Genomic DNA, 21,747 nt, shown 5'->3' on the forward strand with positions numbered 1-21,747 from the left:
CGGTACGAAAACTAAAATAACTGCAAAACCAGAAGCAGGGTGTCGCTGGAAAATCTCCCGTTTTCTGGTTATCCAAATAAGCACAACTTTCTATCTCTCTCTCTCTCTCTCTCTCTCTCTCTTGAGAGAAGAATGGTCGCAAGCTCTTTGTCAATCCTCTCTTCCACATCTTCATTTCCATCTAATTCCAGCTCGCATCCATCTTCCGCTTCCACTTCCACTAGACCCAGACGCTTCTACACCTCCAAACGCAGCCTTAATTTGTCCGAACCCCCTAACTTCGCAATCCCCAGGGCCTCTTTGAAACAATCCATCGAAGATGGTTCGACGGAGCAGTTTTTGCAGAACAATTCCATTGCTGACTTCATGAGGTTCAAGAGGGGTGTTGATGGAGGCTGTGCGGAGTTGCAGACTGCTGTGGTCAGGTACAGGAAGAGGTTTCCCTGGTCTCTTTTGCGGCCTTTTCTTCAGGTACAAGCTCGGTTTCTTATTCACTTCAAGTGGGTATGTATGTTTCTTATTTGCGGTTGTTTGATTGTGGGATTCTTGTTCTTTTGGCGGTGTAGGTCGATTTGGTTTCGACGATTCACATTGCAGATAAAGAGTATGTCTACTCTATAGAGTTTCAATTACTTTTTTTATTACATTTATTTTTTTTATCTTGATTGAATCACTGATAAGCCTTGCATTTTCTTTCTTTGTTTTATGTAATGTATGCCACTGGTTCTAGGTGTTATGAAATGGGCTTTGGAAGTTTGGATAGAAAAGCGTCTAAAAAAATAGGATGGTAGCGGCATAGTGATGAGTTCTTATAATGAAAGATTGGCTGATCGTGAAACATGCAATAGTTATTCTGGAAATTGAATTATCCACAAGTAGTGGAGACTTTTGTCAAAATAGTCAGTAGCATAGCGACCCTTGTCTAGAAAACTTCTACCCTGAACACATGCAATGTAATTGTAAACAGCAAATTGAAATCGAATCCCAAGGCCTTTACCATGTCTCAGGGGCGGCCTGATGTAGATTGAGGCCTTAGGCGAAAAATTAAAATGAGATATTTTTATTTTGTATTTATTATTATATTAAATGTTAAATTGATTTATTTTAGTTTTTTAAATTCTAAGAAGAAAAACTACTTAACAAAGATGTCTGATAATATATGAATCAATAATTTCTCAATATATGAACGTATGGGAGATAATTTAATTTAAAAAACAGAAGACATGGAAAAATTAAAATAAAAAAGTGTTAGTACAAGTAAAAAATGATAATAATTAAAAAGAAAAAAAAAATAAACTGACGATAGATTAAGTAAGTTTATGATCATTTTTCTCCCACGTTTGGATCATTAATTCACCAATTTTCTCTTCACCTGCATGCATAGCGAGTCACCATCTATTTGTTTTGTGTGTAATTTGTTTCTCTGTATATAACCTTCTCTCCTTTTTTGGTTATTTTGTGCCATTTGTTTTTCAAAAGTAAAAAGTTGGAACTTTTTATATTTTGGGGCCTCACATGGGTTGCCTTAGGCAACTGCCTAATTTGCCTAACCCATGAGCCGGCCCTGCATGTCTATTGATTGAGATCAATGGTCTATTTCCAGATGCGTTGATACTCTCCCCCTCCCCCCTTTTTCTTATTAAATTCTAGTTGTAGTTACCGACATGGGGAATTTTAGAGATATAATTTAATATCTGTGACGTTTTCCTCCCCTCTTTTGTTTCCATTTTTATTTTTTATTTCTTAGGAACAATGGATGATAGTACACATGGTCGTCAAGACCATTTTTGAAATAAGCTTTACAACAAGATTAGTAGGCATGAGATGTGAATGTGCAAATCATTAGGCACAGGATGGATTTAAAGATTAGAATGTTCTAGGAATAGCAAGTTTTAAAGGGCAGAAATTAGATCATATGAGTAGCGCGGTGAGAGTGCATAATTGAAGGAAGGTTTTGAAGAGTTTAAACTACAAGCAAAATTAACATTGGGGGAGAGTCATCAGGCACTTTGGTTGGGTGAAATTGAGAAAATGACAAAAAAAGAGGCCCTGACACTGTCTGGATTGGTAAATGTGAAATCTTGATAGTACCCGGCCAAAGTATAAGAAGGGGTGGTAAAGAGTTTTCATTAGTTAACCAAATTATTCAGTACTAATTTAAATATGTGGAAGATGATTTCTAATGTAGAATTTTCGTTTTATTTCTTTTATTCTTTAAAAAACCGACATTTGAGAACAAAGGGAAAAAAAAAAAGCTGAAAGAAGATATTAAATCTGGATTGTTTATCCTTAACATTATGTTTATCAAGAGGTGGAGCAAATAGCCTGAATAATCTGTTCAATGCTACAATCCTTTGTGCCTGTATCCTAGTAAAAGTTGGCTTATGATTATCTCTCATGAGAAGAGAGGTGAAATTGTGCGGTGGGGACAAGGTGGGCTATACAAAAAGGGACATTAGATTCTTCCCATGAACTTAAGTTAGAGTGGAGTTTCATTAGTTTGGGTAATCTATTTTTGCCATTGCTTGAGAGTCGGGTGATATCCTTAGTTGCCTTTTGTAATTTTGATTCTACTGATTATTTGGCCTATTTTTGTTTACTTGTGACCTGATGTTCCACAGTTATAGCTTTATGATTAAAATCTTGTGCTTAATTTGTGTTTAAGTTCATAGGAAAGGTTTATAGATGTTTGGGGAAACATGATATATTCTTGGCATGCTTGAAGCTTTGAGCCCTTTTTGCATTCTTTGTATTGCAACTCCCAAGAATTTTTTACTTAATAAAGTATATTTTCCCAAATAATACCACTTTTGATGATTTCGAGCCATATGTGCAGGTACTTTGCAACCCTACAGAAAGAACTTGAACCTTATGATTGTGTTCTCTATGAAATGGTGGCTAGCAGAGAAATTTTAGAGAATAGAAGGATTCCTACTCCTGAAAAAAGAGACAAAGGATCACGCTCGCGAGGTTTTAACATCTTGGGATGCATCCAGCGACAGATGGCTCGAGTTCTTATGCTTGATTTTCAATTGGACTGCCTTGATTACCAATCTGAGAATTGGTACCATGCAGATCTTGACTATGAAACCTTTAAATTACTTCAGGTCTGTTCTTTTACCCGCTCGGCTTAAATTGTTCTGATATACAAGTGGTATTATTATGGAAGTCGACGAAGTGATTGACATTTTCTTGGTGTTAATGCTTTCCATTCTTCGGAAATTTTATCAGTGAGATAGGTAATCTAGAGATGCTTTGCTACTAGGTGGGGTGGTACTCTAAGTATGGAAAGGGACTTGTCTCCTCCTTGTATGTCATACAAACCATTCTGCTCTTCGAAAGTTCAGCATGTTGGTTGTGTGGATGTGTCGTTTGTGTTGTGCTTGGTCAATAAACTTGCAGTGATGGCATTTTATATATTTGTAATATAGTTACAGTGTTTCTTCCCTAATGTGGTTTATAATTCAAGGTTCACTGCTACAATTGGAATGGTAATAACTCCTATTTATTCATTTTCCATGTTGCGCCATCTGTTCTATGCATACAAGTTTTATTAATGCTTCAAACTCTTTTTTCTTTTACTTTTTTTATTCTGGACTGAGAGTTATTTATTTCAATCTTGATCCTTTTACCTGTTATAGGTATTGGTATTTATCCTGATTTCGTTTTCTCACTATCCGTTAAAAAATACCAATATCATACAGGTTGGTGCATGTTTTCAGTATCTCCGTAATGTTATTTTTGAAATTTCAATTTACCATGAATCTTTTCCATTCTTTGGTTATGTATGGAAAGATAGAAATAAAATGACTACAATTTTGGGTATTCACTTAATTTTGTTAGGCATAGATTCACTGCTGTATTTATCAATAACCTGCAACTTCTAGATCTGACACTATCCACTCATTACTTTCCAGCTTGAAAAAGGTGAAAGCTTTTTCACTTTTGCAAGAGACATGACCCTTAGATCAACAAAAGCTTTGGTGCAGCCTGCTTCAATTCCAGGAGACCTTGATCCTTGGCGATCCAAGCTTCTATGGGCTTCACGTGTGCTTCCTATGCCACTTGTGGGCCTTCTCATCATTGGAAGTGTTTGTGATGTGGGGAACCAGGCATCAGAATTTCCTGAACTGGAAGCCTTGTCTAGGCTTGACTTTGGGGCTGCAATGAAGGTCTTCTTGGCAAAGCGACTGACGTCTGAGTAAGTATCTGCACCCTTCTTTCATTTCTCTGTTTTTAGATGTTTGATGTAATGCCCAACTGGTATGTAACTTTTAGATGTTATATTAGTATTATTATTATCAAGTGCTTTCACGTATACACAAAACTATTTATTAATTAGCTTTCGAAGTCCAATGGAGAACGTATAATGCATTGATCTACAATCTTTGCATTTGAACCACTAATTATACCTGCTGTCACCTGCTCCAAATGACTCGGCAAACTCCCTAGATTGTTTTTCTCCTTTCCATTGTACCTTTTTTATCCAGGACAAAAAAAAAAAAAAAAAAGTGTTGCATTGGCACAGTTGTAAAGAAAAGGAAACCGCATATGGGCCCTCTAGCATAGGATGGGGGTGGTTGGTGCAGTCGCATTATATTTGGGAAAAATCCTGTTAATATGGGGCTCATAAAAATTTTTTTTTCCCCTTCATTTTTTTAAGGTTCACACAGGTGACAACAGATGTAGAAGAGAGTTCTGTCATCATTGGTGAAAGGAATAGAGCTGCGGTGGAGGCTCTTGGAAGAGCCATTGATGAGGGCCATAATAGAATTGCTATACTATATGGGGGTGGCCACATGCCTGACTTGGGGAGAAGGTTAAGAGAAGAGTTTGATATATTCCCTTCACGTGTGCAGTGGATAACAGCATGGTCTATAAGCAACCAGAGTCTACATAGTGATTCGCTTCCATTTCTAAAGACACTCGCCAAAGTCTCGGGTTGGCCATTGAACCGCTACCAGACTTTGGCGCTGCTCATCTTTTCCTCAGTACTGGCATTGGATCTTTGGTTTTGGGAGCTCTTTTTTGGAACTACAGTGAGCTGGATATCAGAAGTTGTTTCTGAGGCTTTGCAGTATGTTGATAATGCGCAGGTGATGTGATAATCATAATGCATATGGTTCGTTAACAAGGTGACATTCCGTATACGCCTGTGTAAAAATATTTAAACTACACTGATTATAAGATAGTAAAAATTACTTGGTCAATTCAAGATTAAAGAGTAATTCTTGATTGACATGATTTTATTGGAGATCAATGTGGTAGAATATTATTCTTACGGTTAATAACATTTATTAATTCTATTTATATGGTTAGTCTTCATAATGGTTGCTTTACTTCTGCTACGGACATGTCATCAAAACAAGATGTCATGAACCGGCGGCTGGCATTGGGACAAGAAGCGAAGAACCCTAGAGTAGAGAAACTGATGGGCGTCGAACTGGAAGTGAGAAGTGGAAGTTGAAGTGTTAAGTGTTAAGTGCATAACTCGGAACGACGACGTAAGAAGGAAAGGGAAACGGTGCGTAGCGAGGTCTTGAAGGCAGAGTCGGTGTGCGTGCGTTTTGAGGAGAAATCGTGAATGGGTGCGTGCGTTTCGGGTGGAATTTGAGCAGTGTGCGTGCGTTTTGAATTAAGCATGGGTTGCGTGCGTTTTGGGTGGAATTTGAGCAGTGTGCGTGCGTTTTTGAATTAAGCAGGGGGCGTGCGTTTTATGTTATATTGTCAGCGTTTAATAACTGTTAAACGCACCGTTTGAGTTGGAAGACTTCAAACGGTGCGTTGGGGCAATACTGGGAGTCAAAACCTGGGCATCACAGAGTAAAGGGATATTGAGTGTCATTTTGAATATCATAGTCAGTAAGGTTAGTTTATCATTCTGAGAGTTAGTTACAAGTGAGAAAATGTAAGCATAAAGGGGAATGCGAGTGGAGAGGGACGGCATTGAAGAATCTTATTGTAAGGGAATTTTATTGTAAGGAGGTTGGGAGCCCTCGAAGCACTCCCGTAGCAATACAAACTCTCATAGTCTTTTTATCAAACATCTTCTGTGCACTCTGCTCTTTCCTTTGCAGCAACCATCTTCGGCATAGTCATATTCCTCCATTACATACACTCATCTTCCAGGTTCCTAACAAGTGGTACAGCAGCCAACCGATCCTACCAAGCTTCATACAAACAGCCCCAACAGCAAACCCAAACACCCAGAAAATTCATCCAAACGGCCACAGATCCAAGCCTTCTACTCAGACCATACCATAGACTAACATGACAGAAAACACTCAATCAAAACAAAGCAGCAGCAACAGGTTGATGCCCTACAAGTTCAGATGGACCAAACTAAACAGGAGCTCCATGAAGTTAAGACAGATGTTCAAGAGATTAAAGACATGCTAAAAGCCCATTTCGCCCAACAAAACAACCCCTCACCGCCCCCACCTCCACCCCCACACAATCCATTCCAACTGGAATTTGACAACACAGACCCAAGAAGATTTAACCCCAGGGGTGTCAAGTTAGAATTTCCTCATTTTCAAGGAGCTAACCCAGCAGCTTGGCTCTTTAAAGCCAACCACTACTTTGATTTCCACCAAACTCCACTACCTCACCGTTTGTTGATGGCCTCTTACCACATGGAAGGCGACGCTCTTGTTTGGTTCCAAGAAGCTGAAAATGGTAGATTATTCCGGGATTGGGAGATGTTTTCCAGGGCGTTACTCCTTCGCTTTGGTCCCACGATGTATGACGATCCAATGAAGGCTCTGACGAGGTTGAAATAGTCTGCCACTGTAACTGCTTACATGAGCCAGTTTGAGGCTTTGGCAAATCGTGTGAGAGGTCTTTCCGACTCTCACAAGCTGAGTTGCTTCCTCAGCGGCTTGAAAGACGAGGTTCGCATTCCAACCCGTATTTTAAACCCTGTACATTTACATGTAGCATATGGGTTAGCAAAAATGCAAGAGGAGTATTATTGCAGCACAAAAAAATTTACTAAATCTACGGGGGACAAACCAAATAGGGGGTAGTAACTCCTTCCAAAGCTCTTACTCGGGTGAGGCGTATCACAAATGGAAAAATCCGACGGGGGTACTAAACCTGTTTATTCAACTCAAATGGATGAAAAACGTCGCAAAGGCTTGTGCTACCATTGCGATGAGAAGTGGAACCCGTTGCATAAATGTAAGAGTCCAAAAATCTATTTGTTACAAGGTAGTGAGGATGAGGGTGATGAGCAGGAGGAGCTGCAGGGTGATGAAAATGTGGAAAAAAACTCAACCCGAAACACTGTCCAGCAGCAACGAACAACCCGAAATTTCCTTGGCAGCCATTGCTGGAACCCCCACATCAAAAACCATGCGTGTAGTTGGAAGTATTTTCGGTAAACAAGTGATTATATTGTTGGACTCAGGCAGTTCACACAATTTTATTGACACGGCTGTGGCGTCGAGATTAAAATTACCAGTGGATTACTCAATTTGAGGGTGCGAGTAGCCAATGGGCAAGGACTGAGCAGTGAAGGAATCTGCCAATCAGCCCCTTTAAAGGTCCAAGGTAACTTGCTAAACCCACCTCTTCATTTATTGGACCTTGCGGGTTGTGACATTGTGTTGGGTATCCAATGGTTGGAAACATTGGGCACTATCTCTTGGAATTTTTCGAAATCTCTTATGAATTTTGTTTTGGATGGAAAACCTATAGAATTCAAGGGATTAAAGTTAAATTCATCGGTAGTGGAGGATGGGGATAAGTTGCTTAAGGCGACTATGACTACCGGAAAGGGCATTTTATTGCAAATCATGTGTGAGGAGGTAACAAATGAAAAATGTGAAGATGTGAACGGGCAAATTTCTGATCTGTTGGAGGAGTTTGAAGGGGTATTTAATGAACCCCAAGGGCTGCCACCACCCCGTAGCCATGACCACCATATAGTCCTCAAAGAAAGCACTCAACCAATTGCCAATAGACCCTACCGGTATCCATATTACCAGAAAATTGAGATTGAGAAGATTGTGACTGAATTGTTGATGTCGGGGGTGGTTAGGCCTAGTTCTAGTCCATTTTCATCCCCTGTTTTGCTGGTTCGTAAGGCCGATGGTAGTTGGCAACTTTGCGTGGACTATAGGGCACTCAATAAGGAAACAATAAAAGCCAAGTTTTCGATTCCAGTTATAGACGAGCTGCTGGATGAACTCTTTGGGTCAGTGATCTTTTCTAAACTCGATTTAAGATCGGGCTATCATCAAGTGAGAGTCGTGCCTAGTGACATTCCCAAAACAGCATTCCGTACTCATGAGGGCCATTATGAATTTTTGGTAATGGCATTTGGTCTTACTAACGCACCGGCCACATTCCAATGGCTCATGAATGATGTTTTTAAACCTTTTTTGAGAAAATTTGTGCTTGTATTCTTTGATGACATTCTAGTATATAGCAAATCTATGGGGGAACATGTGGATCACTTAAGAGAGGTTTTAAACACATTGAAACAGCACTGTCTGTTTGCAAAAAAATCTAAGTGTCAGTTTGCGGTTAATGAAGTTGACTATTTGGGACACATTATTAATGATAAGGGAGTGATGGCTGATCCTTCTAAGATTGTTTCAATGATAGAGTGGCCCGAGCCTAAGAATGTGAAGGCCTTACGAGGATTCCTTGGACTCACCGGTTATTACCAGAAATTTATCCGGAATTATGGTCTCATCACTGCACCGCTTACTTCCTTACTCAGAAAAAACAGTTTCTCTTGGAACCCGGAAGCCTGCGAGGCTTTTACAGCCTTAAAACGGGCCATGTCTCAACCACCGGTCCTTAAACTTCCTGATTTCAGCAAGCCATTTGTAATTGAGTGTGATGCAAGCGGAAAAGGGATAGGGGCAGTGTTAATGCAGCTAGGGCAGCCCATCTATTTCTTAAGTCAGGCCCTTAAGGGTAAGGCCTTGCTACTTTCGACATACGAGAAGGAATTATTGGCTCTTGTGACAGTAGTACAAAAGTGGAGATCCTACCTCCTTGGGCAGCCTTTTATCATAAAAACTGACCAACAAGCCTTTAAGTTTTTGCTAGAACAGCGCGTGGGGACTGAGAAGCAACAGAAATGGATTACAAAGCTAATGGGTTATGATTTTTCCATTGAATACAAAAAGGGTAAGGAAAACAAGGTGGCGGATGCCCTTTCAAGAAGAGAGGGGGGAAGACTAAGAATCGGTTTGCTAAGCTATGATTTCGTTTCCTACGCCTCTTTGGATTGAGGAGTTGAAGAAAAGCTACCTAGATTCTACGGAGTTAGTGGAGTTACTTAAAAATCTGCATCAAAATCAGAACATTCCTCAAGGGTTTTCTGTGCAACAAGGGCTAATTATTAGGAAAGGAAAGGTGGTTTTGAACCCAGATTCTGATTTTAAGTTAAAAGTTCTGCAGTACATTCATAATAACCCCCAAGCAGGTCACTCTGGGTATTTAAAAACATATCACAGAGCCAAACGAGATTTTTATTGGAAAGGAATGAAGAGGGACATCAAACAGTTGGTGAGAGAATGTGAAACCTGTCAAGCTGTTAAATATGAAACAACTTATCCAGCAGGGTTGTTACAACCCTTACCTATTCCAGATCAGCCTTGGACCGACATATCGCTGGATTTTATTGATGGGTTATCGAATTCTAAGGGATTCAGTGTTATTTTTGTGGTGGTGGACCGTTTTTCGAAGTATGGCCACTTTATAGCCTTGTCCCACCCCTACACAGCTCAAGTAGTCGCCGATGTGTTTATGAAAAATATCTTTAAGCTGCATGGGTTTCCTAGGTCCGTGGTGTCGGATAGGGATCCTATTTTCTTGAGTTCTTTTTGGCAGGCTCTATTTCACTCCCAGGGTTCCTCTCTTGACTATAGCTCGGCCTACCATCCTCAAACCGATGACCAGACCGAGGCACTTAACAAGGGTTTGGAATGCTACCTAAGATGCTATGCAGGGGTAAAACCCAAGTCCTGGTCAGTTTGGTTACCTATGGTAGAGTGGTGGTACAACACCACTTATCACACATCAACAAAAATGACCCCTTTTGAAGCTGTATACGGGCACCCTCCTCCCACCTTACTATCTTATGTTCTGGGAACAAGCATGAATAACATGGCAGACCGAGTTTTAAGGGATAGGGATCAGGTGATACAGTTGCTTAAGAACAATTTGAGTGAAGCCAGTAATCGAATGAAACACTTTGCTGATAAAAAAAGGACTGAGAGACAGTTTGAGATAGGAGATTGGGTCTATTTGAAGTTACAACCATACAGACAGAAAACCCTAGCAATTCGACACAACATGAAATTAGCCCCCAAATTCTATGGGCCTTTTCAAATTGAAGCTAAAATAGGTGCAGTGGCTTACAGATTAAAGCTTCCAGAATCTTCCAAGATTCACCCGACCTTTCATGTGTCTTGCTTAAAAAGAAAAATCGGCTGCCAAGTTCCAATCTTTCCATCACTACCACCTACAGATCACACAGGGGAATTAAGACCAGAACCAGAAAGAATCATTGAAAGACGCATGAAGAAACAAGGTGCAAGAGCAGTTACCGAGGTCCTTGTGAAGTGGTTGGGGTTGCCGACTGAAGAAAATATTTGGGAACTATTATGGCGTCTGCAAGGCCTTTACCCTCACCTTGTGGGCAAGGTGCTGTGATGGGGGAGAGTTGTCATGAACCGGCGGTTGGCATTGGGACAAGAAGCGAAGAACCCTAGAGTAGAGAAACTGATGGGTGTCGAACTGGAAGTGAGAAGTGGAAGTTGAAGTGTTAAGTGTTAAGTGCATAACTCGGAACGACGACGTAAGAAGGAAAGGGAAACGGTGCGTAGCGAGGTCTTGAAGGCAGAGTCGGTGTGCGTGCGTTTTGAGGAGAAATCGTGAATGGGTGCGTGTGTTTCGGGTGGAATTTGAGCTGTGTGCATGCGTTTTGGGTGGAATCTGAGCAGTGTGCGTGCGTTTTTGAATTAAGCAGGGGGCGTGCGTTTTATGTTATATTGTCAGCGTTTAATAACTGTTAAACGCACCGTTTGAGTTGGAAGACTTCAAACGGTGCGTTGGGGCAATACTGGGAGTAAAAACCTGGGCATCACAGAGTAAAGGGATATTGAGTCTGTCATTTTGAATATCATAGTCAGTAAGGTTAGTTTATCATTCTGAGAATTAGTTACAAGTGAGAGAAAATGTAAGCATAAAGGGGAATGTGAGTGGAGAGGGACGGCATTGAAGAATCTTATTGTAAGTGAATTTTATTGTAAGGAGGTTGGGAGCCCTCGAAGCACTCCCGTAGCAATACAAACTCTCATAGTCTTTTTATCAAACATCTTCTGTGCACTCTGCTATTTCCTTTGCAGCAACCATCTTCAGCATAGTCATATTCCTCCATTACATACACTCATCTTCCAGGTTCCTAACACAAGATAATGGTTGCTCTTATGTGTCCCTTAGCCGAGTTGCAGCTAATGTAAAGTGCCAAGATATTCTTGTGGTACATCGAGGATCCACAGGTGGAACAGATGCTGTTCTATGAGACCCAAAAACCTTGCCATCAGTCGATAAATCCACTTTATATTTTTAGTGCCTATAGTCAGCAGATGTAGTAATAATATACCCAGAACATCGCTATGAATCATTCACCTATTTTGTCTCCACGCATTTAGTGATAAACACACGCTATTCGGCAAAAACCAAAAACATTCCCGTCTCATCCCTCCCTCTCTATTTCTCTGATTGATGATGGAGAATTCCATTTTGATCCTAGCATTTTTATATTCTGTTGCCAAGAAAAGAGTTGTTTGAAGCTTTGATCCTCTCTCTCTCTGGTACTCTGATTTATAATGGAAAAAAAAAATCCCTCCTTCGGCCCCTGTTTATTGTTGACAGAGGCACTTTTCATGAATTTCATCCTTGATTGTATTGCATGGGATGGTTTCCCTTTATACGCAAGTAACAGAATCTTTTATGTTATGGTAGAAAATAAAAGAACAAAATAAAAATTAATCTACAATGTACTATTCTGACCCTAGTGTATGTATAATAGAATTGTCTAGGTTAATATGCCCTCTCGAGTCCAGTGGGGTATTTCAACAGTGAGACTCAGCCTAAAAAGAGAGAATTTGTCTGAAACCTATCACGAACAAAGTGATAGTCTACATCCATGTGATTGGTTCTTGAGTGATAAACATGATTGGCTGAGAGGTAGGTAAACTCCTATATTGTCACACCAGAGTGTAGGAGGCTTGGATAAGAAAGTGCCCAATTCTCTAAGTATGATTTGAAGCCAAATTAATTCAGCAGCTATGGAAGCAAGAGCTTTGTATTCGGCTTCTGTACTGGACCTGGCCACGATTTTCTACTTTTTGGAGCTCTATGATATAATATGGTTGCCTAAGAATACACAAAAGCCATTAGTGGACCTTCTATCATCTGGATAACCAGCCCAATTTGCATCTGAGTATACTTGTAGTGTTAAAGAAGATGAGGACTTGAAAAACAAACCATAATTGATAGTTGATTTTAGATACCTCAGTATCCTTTTAACAGCTGACCAGTGTGTTAATTTGGGTTAATGCATAAATTGATACACTTTATTTACTGCAAAGGATATGTTTGGTCTTGTAAAAGAAAGATATTGCAACCTACCAACAATACTTCTAAATAGTGTACTATCATCAAATGAAGGATAATCAGATTGTGAGAGTTGAAGAGAATCTGCCATGGGAGAGGTCATTGGCTTGGCACCCAACATATTGCTTCGAATAAGCAACTCTTTAATATATTTTTGTTGGGACATGAATAGCCTAGATTTAGAATAGTCTATTTCAATAACTAGACAATAAGACAATCTACCAAGGTCTTTGATAGGAAAGGCCAAACCCAAATCATGAATAAATTTATCAATCATATTTGGTTGTGAGGAAGTTATGACCATATCATCAACATAAATGAGTACGAACATATGCAGATCACCACTATGTAAAATAAATAGGGAAGGATCAGACTGAGATGCCAAAAAACCATACCCATTCAGCCAAGATGTTAACTGAGCATACCAGACCCTCAGTGGTAGTTTAAGGCCATATATTGCCTTGTGCAGTTTACACACATGATTTGGGAATTTAGGATCAATAAATCCTTGTGATTGCTGCATGTAAACAGTATCAGATAACTCTCCATGTAAAAAGGCATTTTGGATATCCAGTTGACTCAGGGGCCAACGAGAATTAAAAGTAATAGATATGATTAATCGAATAGTGGAGGGCTTCACTACAGGACTAAATTTCTCATTGTAGTCCAAGCCAGATTGTTGGTGGTAACCTTTGGCTACCAACCTGGCTTTTCTACGCTCAAAAGAGCCACCAGAATGCAATTTCGTACAATAGACCCAACGACAACCAAGTATATTAAGAGAAGGGTTAGAGAGTACCAAGCTCCAAGTATTGTTCTGGATGAGAGCAGTGTATTCAGTGCGTATGGCATCTACCCATTCAGGAAATTTTGATGGAGCCGAGTAACTTGAATGTTCATTTAGAACCATATGCATGGTGAGCAGACAATGTCGTTGTGGATAAGGTACAGTGCCATCAGAAGGAACTCAAGGTGAGAGGAGTTTGTAAGACTGTGGGTAATAATAGGGGAACGGGGAGGCTGGAGAATGGGTGGTGAGGAGGTGGGTTGCGTCGGAGATGAGGAAGATGGATACAAAGAATTGAGAGAAGAGGCAAAGTTACGAATGTTAAGGTTAGAAGAGTCTGGAACAGAGATGGAAGGTGAAGGATTAGGCTTAGAAGGGATTGAGGATGTATGAGATGTATTAGATGGGCTTGGTCTAGGTCCAAGAAGTGAAGAGGAAAGTAAAGGGAGTTAGACCATGGAGGCAGGAGGAATTTGGGCTGTAGAGATGTTGGTGGGCTGGCATTTGGGATATAGGAAGGAGGCCTCATTGAAGAGGACATCTCTAGAGATTTATAATCTATTGGACTTGAGGTTCAGACATTTGTAACCCTTGTGGACTGGACTATATCCAAGAAACAAGCAAGAGACTGATCTAGAAAGAAGTTTGTGCTTATTATAGGGCCTAAGATTGGGCCAGCACTCACACCCAAAGGTTTTGAGAAAATTAAAATCAGGTTGACGATTGTAAACCACAAAATAAGGAGATTTATATTGCAAAGTTTTGGATGGAAGAAGATTTATTAAGTATACTACAGTTTCAAAAGCATCTGTCCAAAATTGATTAGGAAGTAAGGCATGAGCTAAGAGGGCAAGCCCAATCTTAATAATGTGACGACGTTTGCGTTCAACGATACCGTTTTGTTGATGCGTATGAGGACATGAAAATCTATGAGTGATACCGAGTTGTTGGCATATACTCGAAAAAGATGTAAATTCACCACCTCCATCAGTTTGGAGGGTAATTAACTTTGAATTAAATAAACACTCAACAAAAGGTAAAAAAAAAAAAATTGAAAATATGGATATTGCATCAGATTTAAGCTTTAATGGATATATCCAAGAAAAATAGTAAAATGATCCACAAAGGAAATGTAATATCGATAACCATTTCGAGACATTACAGGGGGTGGGCCCTAAAGATCAGCACTAACAACTTCTAAGAGCCGAGTATACACGGCCCTACTTGAGACAAAGGGCAATTGATAGCTCTTGGCCATTAGACACTTAGAATAAACAAAAGGGACTTTATTGGGGCCAAAACGCAAACAATTGTCATGCAAAACATGAGTGACAGTAGCTTGAGAAGGGTGACTAAGTCAACGATGCCATTGAGAAAGGGTTACTTGTTCACCAAGATGAGCAAACGATGGCAACGTCGAAGGAGCCAGAGAAGGAAACACGTAAAGGTCATTACGTGTTGGTCTAATGAGGAGGGTGGTTTTGGTCCGTTTGTCCTTCACATAAAAGTGAGTAGAATGGAATTCAAAAATGCATGAGTTGTTAGCACAGAATTGAAGGATAGATACGAGATTTTTTGTGATGTTTGGAACGTGAAATAAATTTTGTAGTAGAAAGGAGGAAAAATTAAAGATAAGAGCAGAATTATCGTGATGTTGAATAGGGAGGCATGTACCATCGCCAACAAGAATTGCTTCACTTCCACTATAAGAGCACTAGCAGTGGCTTCTTCATCTTCATCTTCATCTTTAAATTTGAAGAATATATCTTTAAAATCATCCACATTGGTTTATCTATCTTCATTTTTATCCATAGCTATAAACAGTGCTTCTTCAAATTTGAAGAAGCACTGTTTCAGTCTTCAAACATTAAAAATAATATTTTTTCTCTCTCTCTATCCGAACGACTCCTCTCTTTCGCTCGAAAAGTCTCCCTCCATCCTCTCTCTTGCTCTTTTCTCTTCGACAAACCCATTTCCCTTCACGAACCTGTCTTCCTCCTTCTTCTTTCCGCTCTCTTCTCTTCAAGAAACCGGATTTATCTCGAAAAGTCTCCCTCCTTCCTTTCTCTTGCTCTCTGTTGCTCTCTCTGCTCTCTTCTTTTCGACAAACCCATTCCCTCGAAAATCTTCCTCCTTCCTCTCTCTTCTCTCTGCTCTGCTACACCATTGCCCAAAGCAAAGCTCAAGTGCATGACGGGGTTGTTCCTTCATCAACGACGACCTCTTCTCTTGCCCAGTACTCGATTTCGTGCCACTGTTTTGAAACCCTAGAGAAGGTGATTTTGTGCAAGCCACTTGTTTTGATTTCACAAATAATGTTTGTGTGATTTTCTCTCATATGTAACGTGTGATTTTCCCTTATTAGAGTTTTTTTTAGGGTTTTTTTGTGTGATTTTCCCTGATATTGAACCGAGAATAGGGATACATAGAGCAATATATTGATGTTCTTGGGTTTTTTAGATTGTAGATGCCTCTGTACATGCTTGTTATTTCTCGTGAAAAACAGTGCAAGTGTTGTATATGCTGTCTCTAAAAATTTGGGATTTGCTTCTTGCTACTTGGTTGCCCTGCTGCTGAGTTATCTTTGACCTGAAATTGAATAACTGATTCATGCAAATATTCTATGTGAAACACACCAGAACAAGCTCATTTTCCATATTTAGTGCTCTTTCATACCAAATCTAACGAAAATGTCTCGTTCCAACTCTTGCAAATAGACTTGCAAAACTATTCCATGCTCTGACTGTCAGTATTTGAAGTTTTGAACTAGACAACACTTTTAGGGCACTTGTTCCCCATTTCTAACCACACAAGACTGAAACAAAGACCCATCTCAATCCCCATCCTCTTCATGTTAATTGTTCTAAGATGGTAACTTAAAGTATCTGCTTGGGGAGGCATAAGTATGAATGTCCCGAAAGTTAGATTGTTCCTTTTAGTCTTATATTGAAACTTGAAAGTGTAAACAACTTATAAATATAGCCAACACTAAAATGAACTATCACATTAATTAGTTATAAAATGGGTTGTAAAATATTTGAATTATTCATAATATTTTGAATGATCTTTAGCAGTACAACCCTTTCTTTCTTGGTATCCATGGATTAACTTAAAAGTGAGGTTGTCATAAGTGTAGAGGTTGTAAACATTAAGTGCCTATGTTCCAAATAAAAACCATTAAAACAGTTAGTATGTTCTCTGCCCTTTTTCTTGATTTGGAGTGTTTATGTATTAAATCATTAAGTCAACAGTTTTAGTAACATGTATGTTCCCTATTTTTTCCATGTATTTTGTTTCTTCCATGTTGCATACATACTTTTTCTATTGAGGTAGTTTTAGTAATATTTTATTATTCAAAAATCTTGTTGAAGGATGAACTGTTTAATTGATGATGATCCCTTTTTCACCACACTGTTGGAAAGTGGTGAAGGTGATATTAACAACCCCCTATGGGCAGTGCAAGTGTTGATGTCCAAGCGATACAACCCCAACGGGAAAAAAGGAAACAAAAATTTCAGCGGGGTGTGTTATTTACTATAGAGGAAGATATTCTCTTCGTTTCAGCTTGGCTTAACATTAGTATGGACTCCATACGAGGGACTGATCAATCATTTACACAAATGTGGAGTAGAATTTATGACTACTACCACACATTTAAAAAACCTAATTGTCAAGAACGGTTTATACCCTCCTTGACCAATCGGTGGTCAATCATTAAAAAATGCATCAATAAATTCTGTGGTAGCTTAGCCCAAGTTGAAGGAATGCATCCAAGCGGTGCGACCGAGCAAGACAAGGTATAATGTTTTTTCCTATGTTTTGTGGTTCTACTTATTATGTATTTGCAATGTTTTTAGTTGTATCTTGTTCCATTATTTTGTAAATTGATAAAGCAAAAATCTTATACAAAGAGAACCAAAAACATAACTTTAACATGGATCATTGTTGGAATTTATTGAGGCACCAACCGAAATGGCAAACACACATGGACCTCATAAAAAGAAAAAAAAAGGGACAAGTTCAGGTATTACTCCAAGCTCAATACCTTTAGGGGAAGACATGGAAAATGTGTCTGTTGATTGTGAGAGACCTATGGGCAAGAAGGTTGAAAAAGTAAGAGAAAAAGAAAGAAAATGTAACGAAAGACAAAATATAGTAATTAATGAGGCCTTAAATCAAATGAAAGATGATATGAGGACTTTTATGATAGAGAGAAGAGAATCACAATTGAAGTATGAGAATGAAAGATCTGAGTTACTACTTCTTAAGAAGAGAAAACTTGAATTGGAAATTAAGACTGAAAGAGAGAGATCTGACTTGGTAGCTCTTAAAAAGAGAAAAACTGATATGGAAATTATGAACTTGGATATTGATTCCATGAATGGTTTGCAGCAAGAATATTTTCATAATCTTCAAATGGAGATCATTGAGGAACAAAGGAATAAGGCTATATCTCATACATAGTTGTGTATTTGTACGATGGTATTTTGTAATTGTTTTGATTGTGGTGACATCTTTTGGATAATTTTTGTACTGCTGGTTGCACCAAATTATATCATTTTTTTGTGAAGCTGCTGTGGAGAGGAGAAGACATGGAGCTGTGGAGCTACTGTGGAGCTAAGCTGCTGTGGAGCTGCAGGTTGACATATGGAGCTACCAAGTCCAACTTGAAGTAGTTCAAGTTGTATTAAAATCAACTTTGTGGATTTTCTATTAAGTTGATTTTGATACATGAGGTTTAAGGATAAATGTGTATGGAATTTACTTTGGGACAGTTGAATTTGTATGTAATTTATTTGGGCAGTTGAATTTGTATGGAATTACATTATATTAAGTTGTGAATTTGTATGAAATTTATTGGACTTGGAGTTGAATTTATTTGAGTTGGATGGTCTATTGAGTTTTTTTGCCTTCAGGTAGTGTAATTTGCCTTGAATTTATTGGACCATCTACATTAACAATAGACCATCTAGATGCACAAACCAGATTTATAGGAAAAAAATTATAAAATAATGAATATTTTATTATTATTTGATTTTAAGATGCATAATCCAATGTGAGACAAATTCTTCATATGCAAAATCAATCTTCAAAAGATGTGATTTTGCATATGAAGATGCATAAACCACTATCAATGGTCTAAGGTTCAGATGACAAGTTCAAGTTATTTAGATAATTGGTTATATGGTGAGTGGCGACAGAGTCTGGTTACCATGAGGAATCAATAAAAGAGGTTGGGATTTGGGTGGTATGGTTTGCAGAAATAGAAGTTGGTGTTGTGTAGTTAGCTGTAAAGGACTTGGGAGGTTCTGTTTGGTAAGAATAGTCAAAACAATGTTTGCATTGGAGGGCCATATGGCCAGTTTTATTACATACTTGACAAGTTGGTCATGGGCCACCATATGTTTGATGAAATGCACTTGAAGATGTGAATTTGGAATGGCCTTGCTTGAGAATCGACCACGGCCTTTACCTTGCTGTCCACCTCGAAAAAAAGATCGACCTCGTTGATCTCTACCTCCAGCAGCACTGTAATGCACAGATGGTTCTATAACAGTTTTAGATGAATGAGCTAGCCTACTTTCATGAATGAGCAGGAGTTGGTAAAGTTCATAAGTGGTAATCGGGTCATATCTAGTGGTAATTGAGGTAACAAATGACTCATAAGATGGGCCTAGACCAAAAAGTAGATAATTAACAATTTCTTTGTCTGGAAGACGATTTCCAGTAGAAGCTAGTGTGTCAGCTAAGGATTGAACTTTCCAAAATAATCTGAGATGGACTAGCCTCCGCGGGCAAGATTAGTGAGCTGAAAACATATTTGAAACTCTTTAGCTTGTGAATGTGAGTCAAATATTGAGGTTAATGACAAACATAGCTCTTGAGATGTTGTAGCAGATAAAACATGGCCCAAAACGAGTCAGACAAAGAGGAAAAAAGAATACTAAGAACCAACTGATCAGTGCAAGTCCAAAGAAGAAAATATGGGTTTGGGTTGGATGAACTGTCTGAAGGTGAGAATATGGTTTTGGGAGGGGATGTGAGTGAACCATCAACATATCCATAGAGATCTTGTCCTTTAAGGTATGCTGAAATTTGAACTTTCCTTAAGAGAAAGTTATCTGTGGATAACGTGGTAGTGATTACATGTGAGAAGGAGGAGATGACAGAGGAATTTGGAGGAGAATGAGAGATTTCTGTATGCGTGGCCATGGATCAAGAGGACTGCTAGTCAAGCAGCTCTGATATCATGTTGATAGAAGTACTTTTTCTGAATTTCATGTTGACCGTTTCTCACGGAGACGTTCGTGAGAACGAGTCTATCACTTAAGAGTCATTGAAGTGGTCCAACACTCTTCCATCACGTTGATAATTGATCCCATGAAAATAGGATCATGTGGGATACGTAAACACCGAAGTTTGATGGAGGCTTCGGCTATAAATATAGTGTTTGGTCCCCAGACTCACTCACTCAATTCCCTTCGATATTACACCATCTAAATAGAGTGGAGAAGAGTTTGGGAGTGCCAAACACAGAGAGAAATATAGCAAAACAGTGAATAGTATCAATGGCCGGATGTATATTTTTCTTGGCATTAAAACCTATCAATTCTTGTTTCTAAAGTGTAATTCCGCATTCTAGAATTGTTTTTAGTCTAACAGTTGGTATCAGAGCAAGGTTTACCTCTGCCTTGATGTTTAAAATCAAATTCAGATCATCTCTTTTTTTTGGCCGAAATTTTTCAAATTTTTAAAATTTTGATTTTTTGATAGTTTTGACTTGAAAGAAGTTTAGAAATAATTTAGAAATAGTTTTTCTAAACTTTCTGTGCTTAAAAATGTGATTTTTGAGGTGAAAATTGTTTGAAAATTGTGTTTTCTGCCCGATGTCTAGAGGTTGAAGACGACCCAAACGACATGTTGTTTTCAGCCTTATTGAAAACGACATGTCGTTTAAGCCAGGATTGTTTGATTCAGTAATACTAAACGACATGTCGTTTCCAATTTAATGAAAACGACATGTCGTTTTCTTCAGGAGTCTGTTTCCCGTATAATGATAAACGACATGTCGTTTTCAATTTGATGAAAACGACATGTCGTTTTGTTTGAAGCAATTTTATCCGGTATAATGCTAAACGACACGTCGTTTTCAATTTGATGAAAACGACATGTCGTTTTGTTCGGAAGCTATTTAACCAGTACGATACTAAACGACACGTCGTTTATAAGGTTGACAAAAACGACATGTCGTTTACATAGCTGTTTTTGTTTTAAACAATAAGAAAAACGACAGGTCGTTTTTATGGAAAAACGACAGGTCGTTTATATGGGCCTTTTAAAAAAAAAAAAAAAAAAGAGAGCCTTTGTGCTTATATATATATATTTTTAATTATATGCAATTTGAATAATTGTAGTATAAATTGTTTATTATGCTCATATTTAGTTTACATGAATTGATTAATTTTGCTTTATATTATTTGAATAATTGTAGTATAAATTTGTTTATTATGCTCATATTTAGTTTATATGAATTGATTAATTTTGCTTTGTATTAATACATGCAATTTTTGGATGAGTATATAGTTTATAACATGAAATTAAATGTTATGCAGTTCTGATTATGCATTTTTTATGCTTACATTATGAATATTTTTTGCATAATAATAACATGTTAGTATTAGTTAAAATTATGTAATTCATAATATTAAGCTAGTCTTATGCAATTTGAATGTCTAGTGATCCACATAATTTTATGTTAATTAGAGAATAGTCACAGCATCTTTAATTAAGTAAAATTATTATGATTGATTAGGATCACATAAATAATATTAGACATGAATTTTAATTAATTATACTTAATATAATAAGTTTTATCCCACAGGAATTTTTATTATATTTATATTATTAATTAGGATAAAATATCAAGTTATTCATAAATTACCCACTGGAATTATGAATTAAGTAAATAATTTGATAGTTTTATCATAAAAGTCTAAGATAGAATATATCAAATTATAATATACCCTTTAGAATTTTGAATTAAGTAAATAATTTGATTAATTGGATCTACTTGAATTAAAAATTTAGCCCACAGGCAATTTTATGTCATTAGATTCAATTTTTAAAGCATGATTTACATTGGTAACACATGAATATTTATTTAGGCCTCAATTTTAACGTAAGCATGTAATCTATATGCAGTTACACAACCTACAAATTTCTCTGATATTCGTTATAATATCCCTGAACTTAAGGGAGATAATTATAAAGTCTGGAAGGAGAGAGTTCTTCTTCATTTAAGGTGGATGGACATA

At 38.1% G+C, this 21,747-nt stretch overlaps 1 protein-coding gene across 1 annotated transcript; it reads left to right on the forward strand.

Annotated features, from left to right (window-relative positions):
- Nucleotides 1-5,318, forward strand: LOC121251580. Its single transcript, XM_041150861.1, has 5 exons — nt 1-471; nt 567-604; nt 2,837-3,107; nt 3,918-4,201; nt 4,664-5,318. Exons 1-5 carry the CDS (start codon nt 133-135, stop codon nt 5,103-5,105), a joined length of 1,374 nt encoding a protein of 457 aa, XP_041006795.1. The 5' UTR covers nt 1-132; the 3' UTR covers nt 5,106-5,318.
- Nucleotides 5,319-21,747: the final 16,429 nt, after the last annotated feature.

This window comes from Juglans microcarpa x Juglans regia, chromosome 2S (genome assembly GCF_004785595.1).
Source record: "Juglans microcarpa x Juglans regia isolate MS1-56 chromosome 2S, Jm3101_v1.0, whole genome shotgun sequence".
Taxonomy (NCBI): Eukaryota; Viridiplantae; Streptophyta; class Magnoliopsida; order Fagales; family Juglandaceae; genus Juglans; species Juglans microcarpa x Juglans regia.

Excerpts from the sequence above, each read along its gene's own strand:
- LOC121251580 (XM_041150861.1), top strand. The coding sequence starts at position 133 with ATGGTCGCAAGCTCTTTGTCAATCCTCTCTTCCACATCTTCATTTCCA. Across the intron at positions 3,108-3,917 it reads AAACCTTTAAATTACTTCAG|CTTGAAAAAGGTGAAAGCTT; the intron begins GTCTGTTCTTTT and ends ATTACTTTCCAG. Across the intron at positions 4,202-4,663 it reads GCAAAGCGACTGACGTCTGA|GTTCACACAGGTGACAACAG; the intron begins GTAAGTATCTGC and ends CATTTTTTTAAG.